Source organism: Anas acuta, chromosome 1, assembly GCF_963932015.1.
Source record: "Anas acuta chromosome 1, bAnaAcu1.1, whole genome shotgun sequence".
Taxonomy (NCBI): domain Eukaryota; kingdom Metazoa; phylum Chordata; class Aves; order Anseriformes; family Anatidae; genus Anas; species Anas acuta.
The window spans coordinates 62,061,179-62,084,003 of record NC_088979.1 but is presented as its reverse complement, the minus strand read 5'-3'; the positions used below and the strand labels follow the sequence as shown (position 1 = coordinate 62,084,003).

General features: G+C 39.1%; 1 protein-coding gene across 15 annotated transcripts in view; it reads right to left on the bottom strand.

Moving 5' to 3' along the window:
* The window catches only part of MCF2L (MCF.2 cell line derived transforming sequence like), a 152,489-nt gene that overhangs the window by 25,686 nt on the left and 103,978 nt on the right, over positions 1–22,825 (bottom strand). For 14 of the 15 annotated variants that reach the window (XM_068678742.1, XM_068678787.1, XM_068678771.1 and 11 more), the window contains 7 exons: positions 13,962–14,052; positions 5,541–5,660; positions 4,798–4,914; positions 4,155–4,304; positions 3,311–3,435; positions 1,409–1,523; positions 345–464 (listed from right to left, as the gene is read on the bottom strand). In XM_068678742.1, the coding sequence (XP_068534843.1) occupies positions 345–464; positions 1,409–1,523; positions 3,311–3,435; positions 4,155–4,304; positions 4,798–4,914; positions 5,541–5,660; positions 13,962–14,052 (838 nt within the window). Of the gene's footprint in view, positions 1–344; positions 465–1,408; positions 1,524–3,310; positions 3,436–4,154; positions 4,305–4,797; positions 4,915–5,540; positions 5,661–13,961; positions 14,053–14,243; positions 14,799–22,825 lie in introns of those variants that run through there. The other variant, XM_068678851.1, reaches the window with a different exon arrangement.

Here is a 22,825-nt window from a genome sequence, read left to right as displayed (position 1 = left end):
GAGTTTTAATGAAATAAGTGGTTTTATTAGGAGTGGAAGTGTCCCCTTGATCATAAAGTGCAGAACTTGGCTATGTAGACATTTTATGTAATTTTTCCATGAAACAATCATACCGACTCTGTGATTAGTCACTCCACTCTTCAGTAAGAGTTGCCTGAGAACTGGGCCATTCCAATGGTTGAAAGCATTGCTCCAAATTCCTTCTGCACATTACTTTAGACACTAATTCTGTCCTGCTGTTAGCTTAAGCTCTGGTCATATGATATTTTCAGTAACTAAATGACATTCCCCTACACACACACACACAGAGTCATACTAGAAATATGGAGAAGTGCAGTTCTTACACATGATTTTTCTTCAAAGTTGACAAGATCTTTCAAAATGTGCTCTGCATGTGAACAGCTGTTTCCCACATCTGTGAAAGCAGACAGTCTCTCGGACACAACATCCAAAGCTGCTTTAACCTGAAACGACATACATGTAAGTATCGATGAAGATGATTCCACCTCTCCAGAGACATATCAGTTAAATAGCTGACAGCCACTATTTGCAATCAGGTGACTCGCATTATGGGGTTACTGGGGCACAAACACAAATTAGGATTCTGTCAACCTACTTTTATCAACTTAAAATGAAAACAGAGAAAAGGCAGTGAAGTAACCTTGTTTCCCGGTACTAGCAAATAAATTCAGGAAGAATAATGCTCAGAAACATTTATCATCTTGCTTTGAATAGATGACAATAGTGCAGAGACATTAATGTAAAGAGCAAAGGGTGAGGTCCTCACCATACCAGTTGTTTGAGAGAAAGATATATATGCACACACTTGGGATAGGGTTTCTGAATGTTGATCCTGTGGATACACAGTGGGCATATTCTGAGTTCAACACCAGAGTAAAGTGACTGTAGGTGCCATTAAACACGAGTTAAACTAACATGAGATCAGAAGCTGGCTGTAAAAATTTTAGTTCAGTCTCCACCCAGCTTCTAACATTGTGGTTGCAACTTCCCACCCACAGTGTTGGAGACTGTTTTCTAAAATTTCAGCCAGAAGGTTTAGGTAAGTCTTGGTTCCATAAAAGGACCTATTGGCAAGATGAAAGCATCGCAGACAGCATATTATGCTTCTGTGGTGGAGAATGGATTTCAAAGGAGTTTTTGAATGCTTATACACTGCTGGGCTTGTGGAAAAAAAATAACACTGCAGAAGAGAAGCTATTATGTCTCTATAGGCAAGTATTCAAGGTAGTAAAGATAGCAGAATGTCAAGTAAGGACATGTACAAGAAAAAAAGTTGGAGAAAGTTTTCAAGCACACACACATGAGCTGCAAAAACAAGAAGGGGAAGTATTTGCTTCTGAATCACTCCTATATTACCAAATATTGACTGCCACCAAGAATTTCTCACCTCTCTAAAATTCTGTTCAAAATTCCGAAGGCACAGACACTGCTCAAGTTTTTGCTGGTGCTTAATCCAAAACTCATCAAAGGCAGTCTCCGTTTCATGTAACTGAGCCAAAAGCCTTAAAAAAAAACAACAAAACAAACCTGTAAGAATGATGGTTACAACCTTCAAGGGACAATACAATCTTCCACATTAAACAAAAAGTCTCCCCAAAGCAATACTTTCCAGAAAAAATAAACTGGATACAGGAAACTTTTTTGAGCATTGCACAGAATTGTTTTCTAGAATAACATTGATATAAAACTAAAGTCCAACACAAACATTAAGTACTGAAAAACTGGCAAGTGCTGATCTGAAGGTAGCTGCTGCATATACTGCTTCTCAGCTCTGACCTGGGGACACAGAGCAAGCAAACATAAATAAAACCTACAAATACACATGGGCCAGGACTCCAAGGGACCAAAACTTTGAGCTATAATGAAGATTTTTGCCAAAATTTTGTATTGCTGTGACCAGCCAGCTGCCCTCACATTTCATTCCTTGGAGCAAGGCTCATAAAAAACCTGAAGGCCATTGCTTCTCTCCTGAGCAGAGATACTACTTCAATATACAGTTGTACATCAGTACAATAAAAGAACCTTCTTGAATTATAATTCAGATTGAAGAGCCTTAAGGAAATTGACCGGTCTTCTAATTGTGCATTTGACATTGTGGTATGCTACAGGTTTATCTCCTTGGTGTACTTTGCTGTATTGAGACTACATCCAGGAAAGGCTGTAGGTCAGAATTTTAATGAACTTTATTCTTTAACAGCACAGAAATGAACCCTGTATTTAAAAGTTAAACTCATTAGAAAATAGTCAGACATAAACAGTTTGTTCCAACTTCTGTCAGTTATTGTATTAAGTAGGAACATTTTGGATAAATTAGCAACCCCCACCCCAACCCTGATTATCCTTCAGATAGCTAATAGCTACAATGACCCGAAAAAGTGACTTCTGCCAAGCTTTGTCCATTGGAATTGACACTTACTTGGAAAGAAAAGTCAGTCCAAGTGTAACAGAACATAGAATGACAGACAAAAAAAGAATGCGAAATGCTGCCTTGGGGAAATGAGCTATGTTTTTATAACTTCGTTTAAATTTACATCTGTGCTATGATGATGATATAATGTCTTCAAAACTGGCAGTAATTTAAGGGGGAGTGGGAGAAACAAAGGAAAATAACAGCTATTACTTATATACCCAAAGGAAGCATATAGGAAGTTTGTGCATAGATACTTCAAAAGCAGAGCACTCCCTAATAGCCTGTTAAAGACTACTAACTACATTGATAAGATATTAACAATCTTAGAAGCTCCTTAAGGAAGGTTCAAAGAAAAAGAAGCCTTCCAATTCAAAAGGAATTAATGGAAGTGGACAAATCTACTGAAAAGATTGGGTATATGTTATTCTGTCTTTTCCTGCTTTCCCTACAACAGCAAAATTTCCTTGGATTGTACTTCAGTCTTTGAAACAAAGCACCAATATTCTTTAAACTAAGGAAAACATGCTCGACTATATAGTCCAAGCCTGACAAAAAGAAACGCCCTCCCCCCACCCTCCCCAACCAACAAACAAAAAACAACAATAAAACCCCACAAAATCAAACACTTCTCTGTTGTGCATACTGAACCCCAAAACATGTTGCCCATTTCCTTACCTTCAGGTTGACTCAGTAGTGGGCATCGGGGGATTACTTTGCTAAAGACAGATCTGATAACAGAACAGTTGCTTCTGAAAGTACCTTTTATCTATTCACACTGCAATGTTTGTTTACTACCTAAGCATGCAGATAGAATTAATAGAGGCAGTTAAGGGTCAAAACCCCATAAAAGCAGCTTGTTCGGTATACCACTCTTCTCACCTTTCTACTGTAGTTTGATTGTCTAGCTGGTCTTGATTCAGTTTGTATTCAGGGTTCTCAGTAACTGGTTTTGTAATACTTCCAAGGACATCATCTCCCTGTTCTACTGCTAACCTTATATCCTCCTAAAAAATAAAACAAGAACAAATAAACAAACAGAAAATCACACTGAAGAATTCTGTAATCACTGGCTTCTCGATATTTTGTTTAAAGCAGACCCCACAAGGCAACAAACTGGCAAAAATACGTTGTTTTAATCACAATAGAGCAAGCATCGTTTGATTAAAAGCAGCGTTTGACAATGAATAAAGACACTAGATGTTAAATGTCAGCTTTTTGTATGCTTGTGGGTCTTCAGACAATATTACACCGAGTTGAATTTTCTTCACAGACAGCATTCTCATGTCTCCTTATGCTACAAATATCTCACAAACTTTAGATGTGTAGTTTTGAAACCCCCAAACAGTTTTAATTTAAGATGATTTCAAAGAATATTTGTCCGTTCTTCAAAAGGTTCTGTGCATTCAAATGCAATAAAATTTATTGTTGCAAAGAAAACTACAAATTAAACTTGCCTCTACATACACAATGATTTATACGTAGAAACAAATTCCTATACATTTGTACATAAGTACAAAAACTAGTCACAAGAACTGTCCTTTTTGAAAGTAATAAGAAGATTCTTAACTTCAAACCAAGAAAAACAATTTCAGTAAGATTTCAGTGTTTGACATAATTATTGTCAATTAACTTCAAACACCCTCCAGGTTTTCTGTTAACATTGTTAGCCATACATTGAATCACAATTTAACTAGAACACAGCATCTTAACAAGATTTACATACCTTCATTTTGTCCTTCTTTTCTGTGTGTGTTGCAAGAAGGGAGCTGGTTGATTGCACATCGTTTGGTAGTTCTGTTTCAGCCAGCTCAGTCCCAAAGGACTGAAGAATCTGAGCTGTTTGCTTAACCTTTTGGGCGAAACCTTCTATAGCCTTTTGGAATAAAAACCATTAAAGATGTTTCATGCTCATCCCATGCACATGTACAAACAGACACATACATACAATTTGTAAAACAAACCCGAGCAGATGAATTACAAGATTGAAAAATGGTCTAAGCATAATTTTGTAAGCAACAGATACCGTCACCATTAATTCCTTAATTGTATGTTTTCCTAGGCTTGTATCAGGTATATCTTCCTCATATTTTTATAATCTGGAGTTATTTTACAACTTGAGCTTTTTCTTTCTTGTAGCAAAAACAACAAACCTCAACACAACAATATACTGTAGTTCCTTCACTTCGAGCAGTCAGAAAACCACTCCCAAATTATTACTCATATTATTTCCCTAAGATGACTAAGTACCATTGGGAACATCTCAGAGCAAGTCAACTTGCATCACTTGGAATATGTCTTATAAATGACAGGGTATGAAACAGAAGGGCTGATTAAACTGAAAAGTTAAAACAACAACTAAGACTTACAGTGCGACGGGATAGCCATCTGTTATGGCAGTAATCCAGGGTGCCACCAAGATCTTCTGTTAATTGTGTTTTATCAATGTAACCCTGCAGTTCTGATACTGAGCCCAGCATTATGATCTGCAGCAGCAAATTAAAAAGCAAACACCATCAGTGGTCACAAGCCCCTTACCAAGGATTCTAAGCTATCCTTCAGCCTTTAATACAGAAATTTCAGTTTCATACCGAAGCAAGTGATGGAACTCTTTCCCTTTGGTATAAGAAGCAAGCAAACAAAAGATCTTAACACTTGTTTCAGCTGAAGATGATGTACATAACTGCAAATAAGCACGAGCACCAGGCTTAACAACACATATTTTAAAAAATGAATTATATAACATTGATGACTCCAGATTATCATTACTATTTTTGAATCTTGGTAAACTGTATATGGCTATTTTCTAAGAGCAACAGCATCTCATTCATTTCTTGTTCATTTTCCTTGCTCTCCTGGGTCTGTGGGAGAAAACAGTAGTATCTTAGTGGATTTGGCATATAAGGACTGGTTCTAAAACAATAAATAAGAACCGTGGGGGAGTTATTTTGACTAGCTCTAACCCTGGCAATTTATATCTGATAACAGCCTCCCCACTTACTTGAATATCCTTAGTTTATATCTTTTCAAAGTTTAAAATATAAACAGCATTGGCTAGAGTAAGTACTTTAACAGATCCCTGACAATAAAGTGGAAATAGAGGATTACTTACAGGTACTTTCATTTTAAACTCATCTTTGTGGAACTTGAAAGCAATGTCTGAGAGAGCTCGATGAAAAAATCCTGTTGGGCGCAGAACGAGGACTAGTTGCAAGTTCCCTGGGAAAGATGCCTGCAAAACAAGTTTAATCTGTTATTTTCTGGTGTCTCAGCTCAGAAAATATTTTTGAACAAGGAGAAGCCTCTGTTGAACCACAAACTAACTGTATCAAAGAGTTCCATAATGGGGTGACCAATTGTAAACCTAACAAGGCTCACATAGAGAGCTTCATTCAAAGAGACATTTATGCATCTTTGGGAACAGGAATCTATTCTTCTGGAATCAAATTTTTCAGAGCTGGCTCATATAGCTCTCCAGTTAAGATTACATCATAGACAGGGAGGCTAATGAACAGAGATGGGTTAGTACTTTTTTTAACAGTACTTTCGTGATTACCTTATCTTTTCTTTAATAGAGCGTGCCAAGAGAAACCTCCATTATTATCTGAATATGTAAAAACAAATTTCTTGTTTGTGCATATACTGCCTTGCTAGTTGCCCACACAAACTATTGCCACCAAGACTGAATTTCTCAGGCAGTAGCTTAAAAGAAGTTAGCTTGCATTTTGCAGACAAAACCCCACAAAAATCCTCATCTGTTCTTTCCTCATCATCTTACAGCTTGTAGCCTGATGGATCTTCCCCAGTTCTAGAAATGATACAGAGAACACAGAAGAGAGGAGAAAGAAAGCAAAGAACCTGCATTAAATTACCAAAAATTAACCTCTGCTGTGGCAGAAATTCGCATACATAGCACTTAGCCATTCTTGAAATCACACAAGTCTTCTCCCCTATGCAACATTGAAAACTGTCGTATTTCTAGCAATTACAAAAAAAAAAAAGGACAAAAAAAGACTGCCAAACAAAAACAAACATACAAACATACATTGACTCAAGAAGCTGCAATGCTATGGTCCATTTTTGTGCCTAGTGAAATCGTTAGCAGCTGGATGGCTATAGACTGGTTTAATACACATTTTTCAGGCTTCCAAGTTTTTAGCATTGGAAATGATAAACTTTTAAAGAGGAAAATAGTTAAAAACTTTTCTGAAAGATTTCACAGATTCATTGTGGTTCCTGAGGTATTCAGAGTTCTCAAACTGATTAGGATCCTTAAAAGACATGTGCTTTACAATCTGCCTCCACTCAAATGATGGCCAAAGTTTTCTAGAAAGTCCAGTGATTCAGTCCCAGCGGAGTCTGTCAGAGGGCTGGGGATGGAATCCAGGTACACTTCTGTTCGCCCACACGAGCTTTCCATCCCTGCACTGCAAGCAATCTTCCTCTGTGGACTTATTAACTCACAGTTATGAAACAGAGGACAGACCTTTTATAGAAAATTCCTGACTCTATTCAGATGAAAAAAATAAGAAAAATGGTAAACAAATGATCTAAGTTATTGTAACAAAGATGACCACAATTTAGGCAAGTGATTTAACTCATACTAAGAAACACTGCAACAGACCATTTTTAAAAAATTTAAACTCTTGAATAATATTTTTAGAATGATAATTTTATAGTCTATTCATTTAGACTTGCATCAATTTATTTTGTGCCTATAACAGTAGTATGCAGACTCTCACTGAGCTGTTTCTCAGCTCCGATTTCCAAAAAATGAAATTTATTCAGTGGTAATACCAGCGTTTCAGAATAAAAAGAAGAAACCATGAAGAAACATCTTTTAGATTACATATTCTGAAAAAAATAATAGGTCTTTGCTTTGAGTTTAGTAGATACATTAGAAACACAGAAGTGTGAAATTGTGAAGTTTCGAAACACAACTTTAAACAGTAAACACAAAATTTTAGTTAAATGTGTGAGTGATGAATTTCTTCATTCTAACTTTAAATTCTCAGGTTTATACTTTTTGACTGTAGTCTAGACTTCAAAGCCACAATTTTATAGCAAATATTTTGACTGTTAATGATGCAAACAGCAGTAACCAACTGCAAAGCAAGAGTAAGCTTTTCTAATCTGTGTATTAGCTTTTATGAAATACAGAGTTTAGTTGTACGACTAAATAAACTAGGGTCTTCTTGTTCATATACACACGTTACAATTACTCTCCATCTCAGCGTGCCTACCTAAACAATGCTGCTGAGATCACTGCAGTTGTGCACCACTCAGAATAGTTCCCATTAAAGACGTGAAGAGTTTCCTTTCTCTTTCAGCAAAAGCTGAATTTTTCAATTATTCTAACTTTGTCGACAATGCTGTTCTTGCCTCCCCTAGCCTGACTCCTATGTTTCCCACTTGGTTTTGTTTTTTCAAGCAAATACAAAGCAGTATTAAATGTTACTGACTGTTGAGCATGGCAAGGAGTCAAATTCACAAATCAAACTTTGTGAAACAACAACCAAAAAAGGGAGGATTGCCACAGTAAACAATGTTGGACGAGCACCAGCTATTCCCGTTTATCTGAGCTTATATCTTCACTGCTCAAATATCACTGCTTTCCTGTTTTTTTTTGCACCCTTTCTCCCCTCCCAAAAGCTCTGGTGACTTGCAGAGACAATGATATGATGCAACAGACACTCCTGAGATGGATTTGAACTTCATCAACCAGTCAACTTAAGCGTGAACAAGAGAGAACAAAAAAAACACCATTCCAGTCCAGGATCAAGCTTGTTTGAAACCATTGTATCCTAAGCAGACACAGCAAACAATGACTTCTCAATGGCATTGCACCAAGTGTTACACACAGAAATAAATATTTATGTGCATTTAGCAGTGTCGTAAAATAAAGCACCTTTGAGGACTGTTTTAGTAAAGTCACTGAATCTTGCTGTGTCCTCAAGAAGCCTGAAAACATTTTTTCCAAAAGCATCTTTCTTTACTGGACTAATTAACTGCTCCCCCGTTATCTTGTCACAACTATTGTACTTTAGCTTAATGCCTATGCAAAAGAGACCAGGGAAGCAAACAAACAGAAAAAAACAAAACACTCCCAAACACTGTCATATTTTTAGTGTCCTCTACTTAAATTAGCGTAGTACCTATTCTATCCTAGCCTGGCCCATATATTCCTTTATCTTGCTTGCATCAGTGCTGGCACTTGTTTAATGCTTCGCAACACTTTGTGGGACTAACTTTGTTCATCTCTCTACATCACTTCCACATCCAGGCAGGCAAGTGCTGATGCCAAAGATACAGAAGATATAGACACACGTGATCATCAGACTTGAAATCAACCTGAACAGATTGGGAATTTACAAACAGCACAACTCCTAAAGCTAAACTTCCCAATACAGGAGATCTTTGCTGCCTTGAGACTACCCCAAACTAGAACATGTGAAGAACCTACACTCGCTGAGCAAAACAGGAGCTGCCTTAACAGTAAAATTTAGGTGCATATAATCTTGATCACCATTTTCCTTCTCAGAAAATTAACGATACATCATCTGCCTGTAGCACCAGCACTGACCCTGCTGGTAGAGGAGCTCCCACCAGGGAGCTGCTGAAGGCGCTCCGCCATCTTACCCCCAGCAGTCAGGTTGCACCAACGAGTGGGCAGATGGCACTTTTCAAGGAGGAATAATCTCACTGAATCGCATATTTTACCACAAAATGGGGGCAGGCAGGCAGTGAGATAGGAAGTGGTGCTACCAAAATCCTCCTTGGTTCTAGGGAGAAGCTGCCTGCGTGTAGGCCGAACGGCATGGTGGCCTGGGCCTACAGCCAGGTGTCAGTCACTGCAGCTTTCAGCAGCATACACCAAGGGGGAGCTTTTGGAAAGGACAACCAACACCTTTGAGTTTTCACATCTTGAGTTTCCTCCTGCGGTGCCTAGGGCTTATTTATTATCCAGAGGAATTACATACAGAGAGATACATACATTATTTTAACTGCATCTCTGTCGGTGAAGTTGCTGCTGTTCAATCCCACAGAGCAATTCACTTGCCTGCCTCAGTACTCAGGAACGTTTTATACTCCTACACAGCAAAGGAAAACTGCTCAGATAAACAGCTAATCCAAGCCTCTTTCTCTTCCCCTTCCTAGGTAAACAGCCAGCTTTCAGAAATCTTATCTGAAAAGCGTGAGCCACCAAAGTGCTAATGCTTAACTCAGCTTCAGTTGTTCTGTCTTAAAATACATGGAACAAGGTTGTTTTGCACTTTATGAACTGCCTCAATGTGCCCACATTACCAACCCTTGTGGTGGTGTTTTTCCTCTTCGCTCACTGGTATGCCATAAGCCACAAGACACTTCTTTCCAAAATCCTTCTACTTCTGTGTATAAAGGAGCTAATAAGTAGGTGCCCCCCCACCTTTTTTTTTTTTTTTTAAACTGTTTATTCCTAGTTAGAATGAAGGCTTTCACACAGGCTTCTCGTCAAGGAAGAATCAAAAACAATTCATAAAAAGACCAGGTTGAACTCTAGTTTTAAAAACACTGAGCTGTTTTGCATTAGGTGATATTACTACTTGTGATATTATGACCCTGCTTTCAGAGTTTAAGTCTCTTCTCAAGTCTCTTTTCAGAGTTTAAGTCTCTACTCTCTCTTTTTCGTTTTGTATTAAAAACATATGTAATAAAAAAAAAAAAAGCAGACTATACCAGGAGAACTGAAAACAAAATATGTTCAGGCACTTTCACAAAACATTCATTGCAATAAAGACAAAAGCATACAGCATCTCCAAATAACTGTTTTGGTTTATCATTTATTAGAACCACTCAGAACAACAGCTACACAATTCATACAAATAGTGTTATAGCGTAATCATCCCGTCAAGAGTTTGTTTTGAACCTCAGAAAAAAATGCCTTTGATAAGTAACTTGACTGGGGGCTGAAAGAAGAACAGTTTTCTCAAACATAACCCATACAAACTGCTACTTATCATTACAGTTTTCAGGACATGATGCAAAGAGCTAGCAAGATACCGGGCTAGCAGGAAATCCTGTCCATAACATAAAATAATGCTTTTGTTGACTATGGAGCATTGGTTATGAAACGTATCTATCCTACATCATCAGCTCCCTAAGAGCCTCAACCTCTCTCTCCACAAACAAGGCCAAATAGCTCAACGTTGGATTACTGTAATTCACTGTTTCTCACCTTGGATGTCAAACCAACGATAAGACTCCAGATGGCACAAAAACAGGACTGTCTGGCTCCTGCAAGGTTTAGGCTGGTATTAGCACTTCAGTCTCTCCTTTGGCTTCTGGTCTTCTCCTGCCAGCTTAAGGTCTTGGCCCTAATCTTCAAAGCAATTAATGGGCTAGGCCTCTGTTACAGTGAGCACTGTGTTGTGAGTTTTGAGCAGCCAGAAAAACACTGTGCTCTGGACAATGCAGCCCAAAACAGAAAGCATGAAACCTGCACGCAGTGCATCCTTATGTTGAAGATAGCAAATCACAAAGCAAACTTCCACACCAGGCTGGATAAAGCCCAAGTCTTGTCACATTTAGAAAGGGCTGCAAACTTGCTCAACTGGATACCGCTTTCTCACTACCTGAGTGACCTTCATACCAACTGCTTCCTCAGGAGCTGCTGCCCACACAGATGTTACTCCCTAAACTGCATGTGTAAGGAAGTTTATTTCCTCTAGACTTTCAATCTGTGCCTGATGGATGGTTGTGAGCGAAACTTTTAATGATGCTGAGTGTGCATTTTGTTTGTCCAAAGGGTTGAGCTCACACTTCAACCTTAAGATAGAGGAAGACAGTGAAGGCAGCACAACAACAGATGCAGACAAAATAAAGCCATAGTTTTTTGTTACCGTTTTTGTTTTAAGAAGCACACTGGAATATGAACAGAGCAGCATGAAACCCCAAAACACATTGATTAGTGTTATGCTTCGCTCTTACTCTGTGAAATAAATACTGCTTCCTTGGGTCTGATAGTATTAGGAGAGAAAGAAGAGTGGTGGGGTTGGGGAGGGTCATTTATGACCACATGAAAAGGAGATCTGTTTGTCGGGCGTTCATCATTCACCCATCTTCAGATTGGACAATATGAAACCATTTTACCAGATTATGTGACTCCTCCTCCTTACAGTCTCATTCAGAAGCCATGCCTTATTTCCACAGCAAGAGAAAGATTTTTCACATTAATTTCAGGTTGGAACAACAACAACAATTCTTTCTTCATTAGCTTTGTTTCAAAGCATACTTCCAACACCTACTAGTATTTACCAGTGTGTGTGTGATTCACACACACACACATTTGTGTTTTATTTTATAGTCAAAACTCTTCACAAAACAAAAACACAGACGAGTAAGATTTTTTGTTTAGCAGCTGCTCAGTGCTTACAAATATATATTTTTAAAGTTGCTAGGATATCAGTGACAGGCAGATGCTCTAGACAGGATAGTCCTGTTGGGCAATGCTCCAGCCACTGCACCCTCTGCTAGCATCTCTGATCAAAAGGGTCAATCCCCTCAGGGTGATCAAAGAAAAATCGGGAAAGATGGCAGGGTAGATGTTGCAGGAGCTAGTACAAATGAGCCAACAGCTGAAACTCTTCTCAAACAACATGAGACTAATATCCTCATACACAACAATAAGCTTAAGTAGTCAAATCTTCTAGAGAAACCAGGTTTTCAGATATAAAATGTTTTCTAAATAGCCCAAATCTTTTCTGGTGATCAAGCATCTGATTATCTGATGTACAGGAGAAACAAACAAATAGAAGTTAAGCCTCTAGTTACCCTTGAGGCATTTAAAATAATTGTCAGCAAAACTCAGAGAAACCCTCATTACTTTGGTGCAAGCTTTGCATTATGTTATTTATTTATTTATTACATCTCTTTTTAAATGAATGGACAGCAGACACTTACTTAGAGTTCACTTATAGTAAATATTATAGTAAAGATACAGTGGACAATGGCAGATAAGGACTTGTTACTATATCTTTTTTTGGAACGGGAGGGTATAACTTAAAAAAGCGTTAAGGGATGATGCGATTATTGTGTAACCCAACAGGAGTACTGCCACATGCATCCACAGATGAAATACACACCCAAAGCTGAGCAAGTTCAGCAAAAGAAGCAAATGTAGGAAAAGACAATTCACCTAATAGAATAATTAGGAATTCAGTTAGGAATAATGATTTATCTTTTAAATAAAGCTCACAAAAGAATGAGAAAAAAGAGAAGTGACCCATCATCAAAAGCACTGCAACCATCAATGCACTCTGCACTTAAGACCCTTTCTCCAGGCAAAAGCATTAGGCACCAACAGTTACTACAATTACAGTCAGGTTCTGCACACTGAGCTTCTAGGCAAAACAGTGCCCATTGGAGGAAAGCAATTCACAGACTCTAGAGATACAATCCTTTTTCTTTAATAACTCCAAAATAAGCTGTTCTTGGCTTGCTCTGTTGGAATCTGCTCAATTCTACATCTCAGAAATTCAAAGTCAGTTGCAAAAGTGAATTTTGATAATATTTCTGTATATTTTCAATGCTTTAACATCCCTAAAACATTTATCATGGGAAAAGTTGCTTTGTAGGTATAATACATCATTACAAATTCATTTACAGAAGTTATATAGTGGAAGTACCTTTAGTAGTAAGTACTAAGTAGGAAGTATCTTTACCTTAAAATACCTTTAAAGAAGCACCTTTTAACTTGCAATAAACAAACAATTCTTTGGTCAAAATGGGGCCAAACAAAAATTGAACTTATGTGATGAAGCTAAAATTTTGAAATGATGAAGCAATAAAAAAAAAATCTTACAGCTCTGTCAGCACTTACTGGAAAGATTATAAATACTAACGATTCAAGCCAGGCCAAAAAGAAAAAAAAAAAAAAACAACAAGCAGTATTACAACCACTTGAGCACTTGATAAATACAGAGGTGTTTTCCTACTTATGGAAGAAAAACAACTTTAAGATTTAGTTTTATATTCAAAAATAGTTATTAAAATGGAGATTGAAAGTAGCAGTGTGAGGTTATAGATTGATGGAGTGTATTTAAGGTATTTTGGCTTAAAGGTAACCCTTGTTTTTATTCAAACATCACAAGACCATCTTTTAATCTTTTAAACCTGATTTTCTTGGACAAGAGGTAAACTAAATCAGGTCCCAAATTCTCAGCCAGTGAGAAGCAGATCCAAAGCTCAGCAAGATGCACAGGCAGCCCACACAAGGACCAGCTCCCACCTGGGAGAGCCATACACTGCGCACAAGCGCGTGCTCTCCAGGTGCCCTCTCAGGCTGATGTTATAAGCTGCAAACTGCATTAAAAGCATGACGAGGACACGCGATGCTTGGCCCCACTCAGGTGGGACACAAAAGAACTGCATACTTTGTGTGTTATAAACCAGCTAACGTTTTGCTGAAGAAAAAGCTCTTGCTGCTTTTCTATTTAGAAGAGGAAGGTTCAACATGGGAAAGCTTTTTAAGGAGTTAATGTAAAACAGTACTCACTGTTATCCGCAGTATGGAAGCTTTCACAGAGGTCCATTTGTCCTGTCTGCGGTCTATGACAAGGATAAATCCAATCCCAGCATCTCGCAAACTAAGTTCGGAGGAGGAAAGAAGGAAAAAAAAAGTTCAGTTAAAAATACAAATGAAACTCCTCTGGTTCGCTCATTCCAAAACGCAGAGTTATAAGCTAGTTAAAAGAAAAAAAAAAAAAAAAAAGCAGCTTGACCCTTTTGTGCAGAATCTTCTTTATTTCAGGTATTTAGATGAACATATACTACACACCATTGGAAAGATGCAGCAGTCCCAACTATGTCCCACAGGGCTTCAAACCATATTCAAATCATGAATTGTTCTTTTTCCATGAAAGGTAGTTTTCACATGTCTTGTGCAGGTATTATTTCAGATGAAAACAACACCCTTTGGTTCTCCATTGTTTTGGTGCCGATATAATCCCTGCTTCATGCTGTTTTCAACAACAAAGTCATTTTCCTTTTGCATCTGCTTTCAGCCTTCTCTTTGGCTTGTCTTCCTCCTTACTAATATTTAAAATCCTTTAAAAACGCAGAGCTTTCTGATCATTCCACGATATGGCTCTGTGCATCTGAAATGCTCTCTTGCTTCCAGGCTACAAACTTGATTTCAGGTACATTTTGACATTCACCAAAGCAAGAAATCCCTGTGGCGTTTAAAACCTCAAAGTCACAGATCCTAAAAACGAGATAAGCTGCCCTTCTCTGAAATGGAAACATCTGTGAGAGAGAGCACTCAAATCCTGGCGTACGGGTGACCTTTCTTGCTCGCCTGTGCTCAGCTGCATGTGCTACCGAGTACAAATAAAGGGATCTGCTCCTGTTTTGTAATTTCCCATCTAAGCCAATTGTGTAATGCCAGCAGCAGACCTTGCCGGCCAATCGCAATCAAAACGAAAACGACAGGCAAATACAAGGCAGACAGACCTGACTTTGTTTTTTTCTTGTAGATTTTGTTGTATTTAGTCTCTGTTCTGCACTTTGATTGCAGATATTAATTTTACGGCAAGGCCTGCCGGCTCTGCTGTGTGAAGTTCTGGGAAATATTATGTATTGATTTGTCGTCATTGTACCTTAAAAATATAAAATAAAATCAACACGACACAATTTTAAGATCCTGTATTCAAAACTGCTGAATCATATAAAAGTACCTGCTTTGCTTTATAGGATTGTGCTGATAGCATAATAACAGGGGGATGTCAAGGAGAATGAAAATTACTAACATCCGGATGTGGCATCTAAAGCTGATCTTTAAAACTGCAAATTTAAACATGACTTACAGTCCATCTCCTCTCCTTTAAGAGCTGTACATCTCTCAGGTTTACAGACCAGATATTTAGGGAAAAAAATAATCAGAAGTGCAAAGAAACGTCAACACTTCCTTTCAAAAGCAGAAAATAAGTCATTTTAACACAGGAATATTTGAAAAGCCACCCTCCTCACTGCCCACGTTCAGTGCATGTTACTTAACTCTTGCCTCCGGGTTAGGATAACACTGATAAACAACATCCGAGTGCTTGCCTTGTAAGCCTGAATAATGCTTGCAGACAAATGGGGCATTATATTAGGAATATGCTTACCACTACAGTAAATTTCCATGATTTACTAAAGCCTCCCTTCTTCCTTCTCTTTTTTGATTTGAAGGGCAAGAGGAAGAAAAGGATCTAGGTTGCTTTTAAGCATTTTCGTGTACCCCATTACAACTTCCCACCATTTTAATGTTCAGTCACTGAGCAAAATAAAATGCTAATAGCAACCACCTTCCACAATTACCAGGTAACAAACCAAACTCCTCGGGTCACACAGCTCAACGTGAATGAGTGGAGTCCCAAAGGTGCTGTGACTTTTCCCAAACAGTTTGTGTTTGGAAGTTTTAAGACTCTAGAAGAGCTGTTTCCCATAATCAGTGGAAGTCCCCAAGAGCCCTGCAATTTCTGCATACTTCCTCAGCGCAAAGCATAATCTCAGATCCCGCAGAACAATACAAGGTCTGCATCACATTTCCAGAACCTACTGACATTGTTGTATAACAGGAATAAAATTAAAGCCTCCAACAGAACAATCAGACTTATTTTCAGGGCACAGGGAAGGACAGGCTCAGCTGGGGGCCTGGAAAAGATCCGGACACCAGATCCACGCTGAGTGTTCATCACCTGCCTCAGCACCTGACATTCGGCAGAGCCTAATATCAAAGACAAGTGTTACTGAAGTGGAAGAGCTGACAAAGGAAAACACATCTCCAAGATAGCCCGAAAGGTGTCCTTAGCCAGCCTTTTTTTTTTGATTCAGAAGAAGGCTCCTTTCCAGGCTCAGAAATAAAAGCCACCATTTCCCAGTGCTGGCTAGAAGAGACTCAGCGGCAAAGTCTTGAGCACCTGACTTCAAGCCATTAACTCTTGCCAAGTTGCCTAAAAATATTAAATGCTTCGTTCTGAACCTTTTACTGAATTTTATGTTGCTCAGAAATACATAATCTGTCAACTCCTAAGTCAAAATTTGACCCTCCTTGCCCCCAAAAACATTAACATGTCGTACAGCAGGATGTGAGACAGGAGAGCATGGAGAAAAACGTAAGAGGTAAAGGAGAACTCCAACTTGTTACCAGGAAAATATCAGGAAGGTAACACAACAGTTCCCCTCTCACGTTCAGCTGTTCCTATGTTTATTACTTCAGGTGCTCTGAAGGAAAGGGACTTTGAAACAGTCACTGTGGGAAAAAGATCTGTTATCCTGATGGCAGCGCCTCGTCGCGAAGGGCTGGCGACTGAGTCTGCGATCCAGCTCCTGCAAGTGGTAGGCAGGAAGCAACAAACCAAACCGAGACGTCGTGTACGACAGAGCTGGGAACACTAGGAAGACAACAAAGCCGAGAACACGATGAAGACAACAAGGCTACGTATTCAAGAACAAGTAAACACTGGAAACAGGTCTGTTTGCCAGTCCGGCCTTGCTCAACTTCCCTCTCTTCCCAGCACCCACACCTGCGCACGCAGTTACCAGACAATTCCCAAGCCCCCCCCCATTTTGTGATGAGTGGTACTCATCACAAAACATACCGGCCATAAATTTTCATTTGACCAGCTACCGTGAATCCGTGATCTGTGATTTAGGCAGATTTTTCTGAAGGTGTTTTCTTGCCACAAAGGCCCTCACTCTCCTAAGTGTCAAGTCCCCGACCCAAGGATGGAGACACTTGAGCTGCTCAAACAAAGGGCTGTTTCAGCCTTTGAAAGCATGGCAAATTGTTCCCTCGCCCCTCGGGAACAACCCGATGCGTGGCCAAACATTAAAACAAAAAACCTCAGGTGAGGCATCAGGAATGGAAAGAAAATCTGGCAGCATTATAAATGACTGGAAGTCAAGCCTTACAGTGAGAAACAGCAGGCGAGCCTAGCAGAAGCACCTGCCTGTTAAGGCTCCTTGACATTTCCCTTACCACCTCTGTTTTTTTATTGTAAATGCATTAACTTGTATCCGGTGTACTTTCTGAAAGATAAATTATAAGCTTGTAACTCCAATTTAGTTGTTTCCTTCCTCTGTTTCCCTCCTAACACAAGAAATACATCACGAGTTCAGCTCTGTTCTTCTGTTTACTCACCAGCACAAAGAACAGAACATTTTTAGAAAGGCAGAGAAACCACCCCAGCTCTGCAGGGAATACGTCCAGCAAGCTCACAAAGGTCAAGCCAGAAAGGTAGAAAGCAGGGCAAGGGGAGTAGGGGCCGCAGACGACAGATAATGGGAAAAAACGCAGCACAGGGTAGACTTTCTGCTCAGTTCCCTCCCTCCACCCTGGTGAACCAGTGCAACACCATCTGGGGGTGGTGAGGAAATGAGGCTAAAACACCTGCCCAACAAGCACTGGCTTTTCCATGTAGAGCAGGACCTGAATTTTCCATCTAGTGACTCCTCAGCTTCGGATTATGGGGACATCTCCCTTGCTGTGTAGTTTGCAAGACTTGTGATCTCATGCACCTGGGGGAAAGGGTGGGAGAGCTTACAGTACATGGGATTGCAGAAAGGAACTTCCCTCTGGGGTATGTGGAAGCAATTACATAGTCGCCATCTGAAAGATCCCTGCATTTCTCCGAGGTATGGGTGGTGACAACTGCTACACAAATAAGTTCCTAGTGCTTTTACACTGCTGTATGGAAATTGCTTGCAATCGTTGCTTTCTCTTACCAAGAAAACAAAGCAAATCTTCAGGTTTGTCACAGTGGCTTGAAAATATCAAGTCTGAGGATGTTTGAAATGCAGGGCAACATCTCAGGTTAAGCAATTCCAGTTTAATACAAATTAATTTCAGTCTTAAAGTCTATTAAACCGTTGGCTTACATTATCCTCAGGATCATTCCCTACCTTGACTACATCTGCCTACACACACAGAAGGACTAGGAATTCTTGCTTTCAGTGGCTGAACAGCAATTCCAGCAGGAGGACTTCAGTAGTATTCTGCGAAGAATTAATGTATCATCTACACCAAGGCAGAGACTGCAGCAAACCGCAGGCAGGTCACCGCATTATAAGCGGTCTACAGATCCCTAATACCCCAGCTCTTAAAGCTTACTCACTCTGTAGCTCATCGCTAATCATTTATAAGAATCAGTGATATGCAGACATGGCTTGAAGAGATCTCAGGAATGGTACCCACCACCCTGTCCATATAGCAGCTACCTTTAGACATGAGCATGCCATGAGAAAGGTTGTGTGGACCAGCTCTATAAAAAATAAATCTACATTTTAATTCTCAAAAGGTAGACTTGTGTCTAGCGCAGAAAAAGACAAGTTGGAGCTCAAACAGGTTAATCATATGAAAAGCAGACAATCCCACAGCCCGAGCACTTTCAGTATCAAGTGTTCCCATCATGCCCCTATTGATGAAAATCCTCCCTCCTCCCAGCAGCTACCCCTCTGAAGGCAGAGTGGTATCACCCTATATATATATCATCCTATAGGTTAGGGTAATTAAGAACAGCATTCCCTGTGACTTCATTTAGGAACAGGCTGTAGAAAACCAGACAACACTACCAAGGTTATCATTTCCCAGGAGAGATTTTGCATCCTACATTTTAATATGTGTTTCAATAGATTGAACCTCAGCCACTTCAAAGACTACTTCCCATCTCTGCTGCCACTGCAAAGGATGTCTTCTAAGGGAAGTGAGGGAGCGAGGGCAAGAACTCTTTCTTAAGCCTAAGTGTTTCACAGATTCAGAAAAATGAAAACATCAATGCCTTGGCAAGGAATGAAAGCAGAGACTTGCCTTCTCCTTAATGGCTTTTATAGGCTCTAGAATACAGTCAGATAATAAAGTGAATAATGTGGTATTAATAAACTGATCTTTGCTACAGCAGTTACGAAAAATACAATCAGTCAAGCCCCATGGTGACAGGAACTCTAAGGTTGTTTTCACGTTAGCTGTTTTCATACAGGTTTTGCATCAAAATGACAAGCAACAACAACTCCCCCAGTATAGTCTTGTCCCATGTCTCCCATCCTTATGCCCTTTATACAGGAAAACCAAGACTTCTACTTTTTAGTTTTCACATATACTTATACTTGATCTAATCTTTGTATTTTGATCTTTGACAGCTTCTGCCTATCCAAAGTGAGACTGAGATTAATGACTTCTTACCCTTGGTAACCACAACGCTTAAGGAAAATAAAATGGTCTTGTGCTTTCTTGAGTGCATGATGGAAATAGGAGGCGATATCGTGTTCCACAAGGCCCCAGTTTGAAAGCTTCAGATATCACAGGCTTTTATAGCTCATAATACCCAGCCTCACTGCAGAAGGCACACAACGAAATCAATTTAGAGATTGCAGGAACTGAAATAAAACTATAAACCAGGCATTGTTTGAGCTCTACACTGGACAATGAACTTGCTGGTTTCAATTAGTAAGGGAGCCTGTAGGTTTTAACACAGTATCTAAGCTGAATACTGCTTTGTAATGCTGCTGCTATTTCAGATGTTTTCTAAAACCCTGCACTTAAATTAGTGCTTAAAAGCATTCAGTTGAAAAACAGCCTGGAAAATAAAAAAGCATTATAATCCTTTATAATGACAACATTACAAATGATATTCCAAATATACTTCATAAATGCACAAATCACACTTACAAAAATGAACAGATCACATTTACACACCTAAGACAAGTTGGAAGTGTTTTGAAAGCCAGAAGGTAAAATCTTCCAACTAATTATATATGCTCTAAATTATCAAGCTTTAACATTGCATTTGCTGTTTTTATGACAGAAAATTTGAGGTTTGCATTGTTATCAAAACATCAGTGGCAAAGAAAAATAATCTGCCAAGAAAATAAATAGAATGAAAGCATATTCCCAGAAGATGGCTGTACATGCAATTGCATGATGCTGTTATGACATTTAATTGTTTTGACAGAAAATGGCATTTTGGTGCCAAATTCTGCCACAGATGTATGACTGCACACATCCGAGAACAGAGCTGTTCCTAACACGCATAACGTTTATGAACACAACATTTCTGAACACTCAAGTAAAGCTCTTTGGCTATCTAGCAGACCTCCTGAGCTCCCAAAGCAAACTGGCCTGACATTTCAGCTCCGATTCACGCCATGGGCCTGACATCTCAGTTTGGATTCCCCCAGGAACTATCTCCCATCGAGGTGTATAACCAGTCTATCAGATAACACTTCTTAATCCAGTAACATTTACGAGGGGAAACAAACAAACAAACAAAGCCAAACTAAAACCATAGAAATGATGAAGTGTCCCATTTTGTTTATATATATATCTGGGGGCAAAATTGGAACACAATCTGCATAATTTTAGATGGAATTTCTAACACTTCTGTCCTTTTTTTTTGTTTGTTGTTTTTTTTTTTTTTTTATATATCTATTTTTTATTTTTTTTAAACCTGTATCTTTTCAGCTGAAAATGCTGAAGAAATCAGATAGTGCAGGAAGCAGAGTTGAGGACATGTCCATTGCTTCTCATCTCCTTGGAAAACCATCCCCAGAGCACAGCCTCCACAAACAGGCTCAGCCCGAGCTTCCTGAGATGCCAAGCTTGGTGTGCAAGTCACTGCTCTGCAGCTTTATTTCTCTGTAGCCAAATCTCTGGAATTTGGACAAAATTTGCCATCTCGTCATTACTGTGTTTAACTAGTGGATTCCTGGACAGTGCTTTGACAACAGGCTACTGGTCTAAAAATATTTGTTATTTTGGATTATTTGGATTATTTTGGATTCATTTTTGGATGTTTTGGGCCATTTCATAGAGAGCTGAAGGCCTTTCAACTGTAGAAGGAAAAATATACACAACCCAAATTTAGACTGACAATTGTTCATAAAAAAAGTGTCAGGAACGAAGGAATTCCAGCAAAAGAAATGAAAAATGAAGCACTCAAGAGTGCTGCTATCCAAGGGCAGCCTCTAGTGGTCTGTCCAAAATCACTGAAATACCAAGCAAAAATGTTTATATATAAAGCTCCTGGCAGTACCACCTGCATTTCACCCAACGTGGGGTGTTGTAACACCCCATGACAGGAATATAACCTAACCTGTAAGCAAGGAGACAGCATTTCTCATTGATTCTTACATTTAAAAAATAAAAAACTGCCTTCCCCAAAACAACCAAACAAAAAAGCACAACTAAATAGCTATAAATACAACAACATGCATACTATACTGCTCTCATTTTCATTTCACAATAGAAATTTTGGAATTAATGACTTTTTAACTGTGCACTCATGTCACAGCATTTGGATTTTCCTTCTCCCCTTCCCAGTTAACTCCCCCTAAATCTTATCCAGAACACCACTGATGTAGTTCTTATCAGTTGTTTTTCCTATTATGCTTACTTTTGGTCTCAGCTGTTGCTAGTTCATGCCTCAGGAATATCTTGAAATATTCATACCATTTTTTCATCTTGGCTCAGAACTGGTCAATCACCAGATACACAAAATTGAACTTCAGGATCTCACGGCAAGCCGTCAGTATATATGAAAAGAAGAATTGAGATACATGTTGGGTTGTGAGGTGGCATGAATAAATAATAAAAAAAAAACATGTTAGGCAAATGGTTGTAGTTTGCTCATGAGGCAGTGGAGACCAGCAGAATCACAGAGCCTGGAACAGGAAAACAATGAAAATGCTTTTGGGAACTTTGTAAGCATAGACAAGATAATTGGGCATCCGTCTGTGTCAGCAAGAGAGACCATAGCTTATTTATTTTCAAGTATTTGCACTGGTTTATATAGCACGCACAACCACATTTCTCTTTGCCTCCCCGCTCAGCTTCAGATACGGGGGTGCTGATCTTCTCCATTTTCTCCTACTCTAAACACCTCATAACACACTTGCACTTCCATGCCGATCCCTCCTTAAAATAAATAAATAAATAATCAAACATTTGCTGATTGGAGCACAGTAAGGCTGGCTATATTCCATCGTATATGCTGACATCCTTTCTGCTCCAAAAAACTCATGCTGTCGGTGGGGGGAGATGAGGGAATATAGCCAATGTCAGAATAAGAACTGAAGCATCCAGGCATCATCTTCCATCTCCCCTTGTATCACACACACTGACTTCCTTTCCATCAGCCCTTTTGTACAGTAACTTAGCAAGTTTTACACCACTGAGGAATTACACATGCTAAAATCAGCGTGGCTTAGATGCTTTTCTGCAGGTAAAAGAAATAATCATTAAAAGAAAAAAGTCACTGCTTAGCAGACCCTCTTTTAGGGTGTGAAGTTCACTATTAAAAGTATTTTTAGGGAAGAACTTTTATTTTCTGAATGGAAGATTCAGTCTAATTTCTTCTGGCCACACCGAAATGCTTTTGTAAGGAC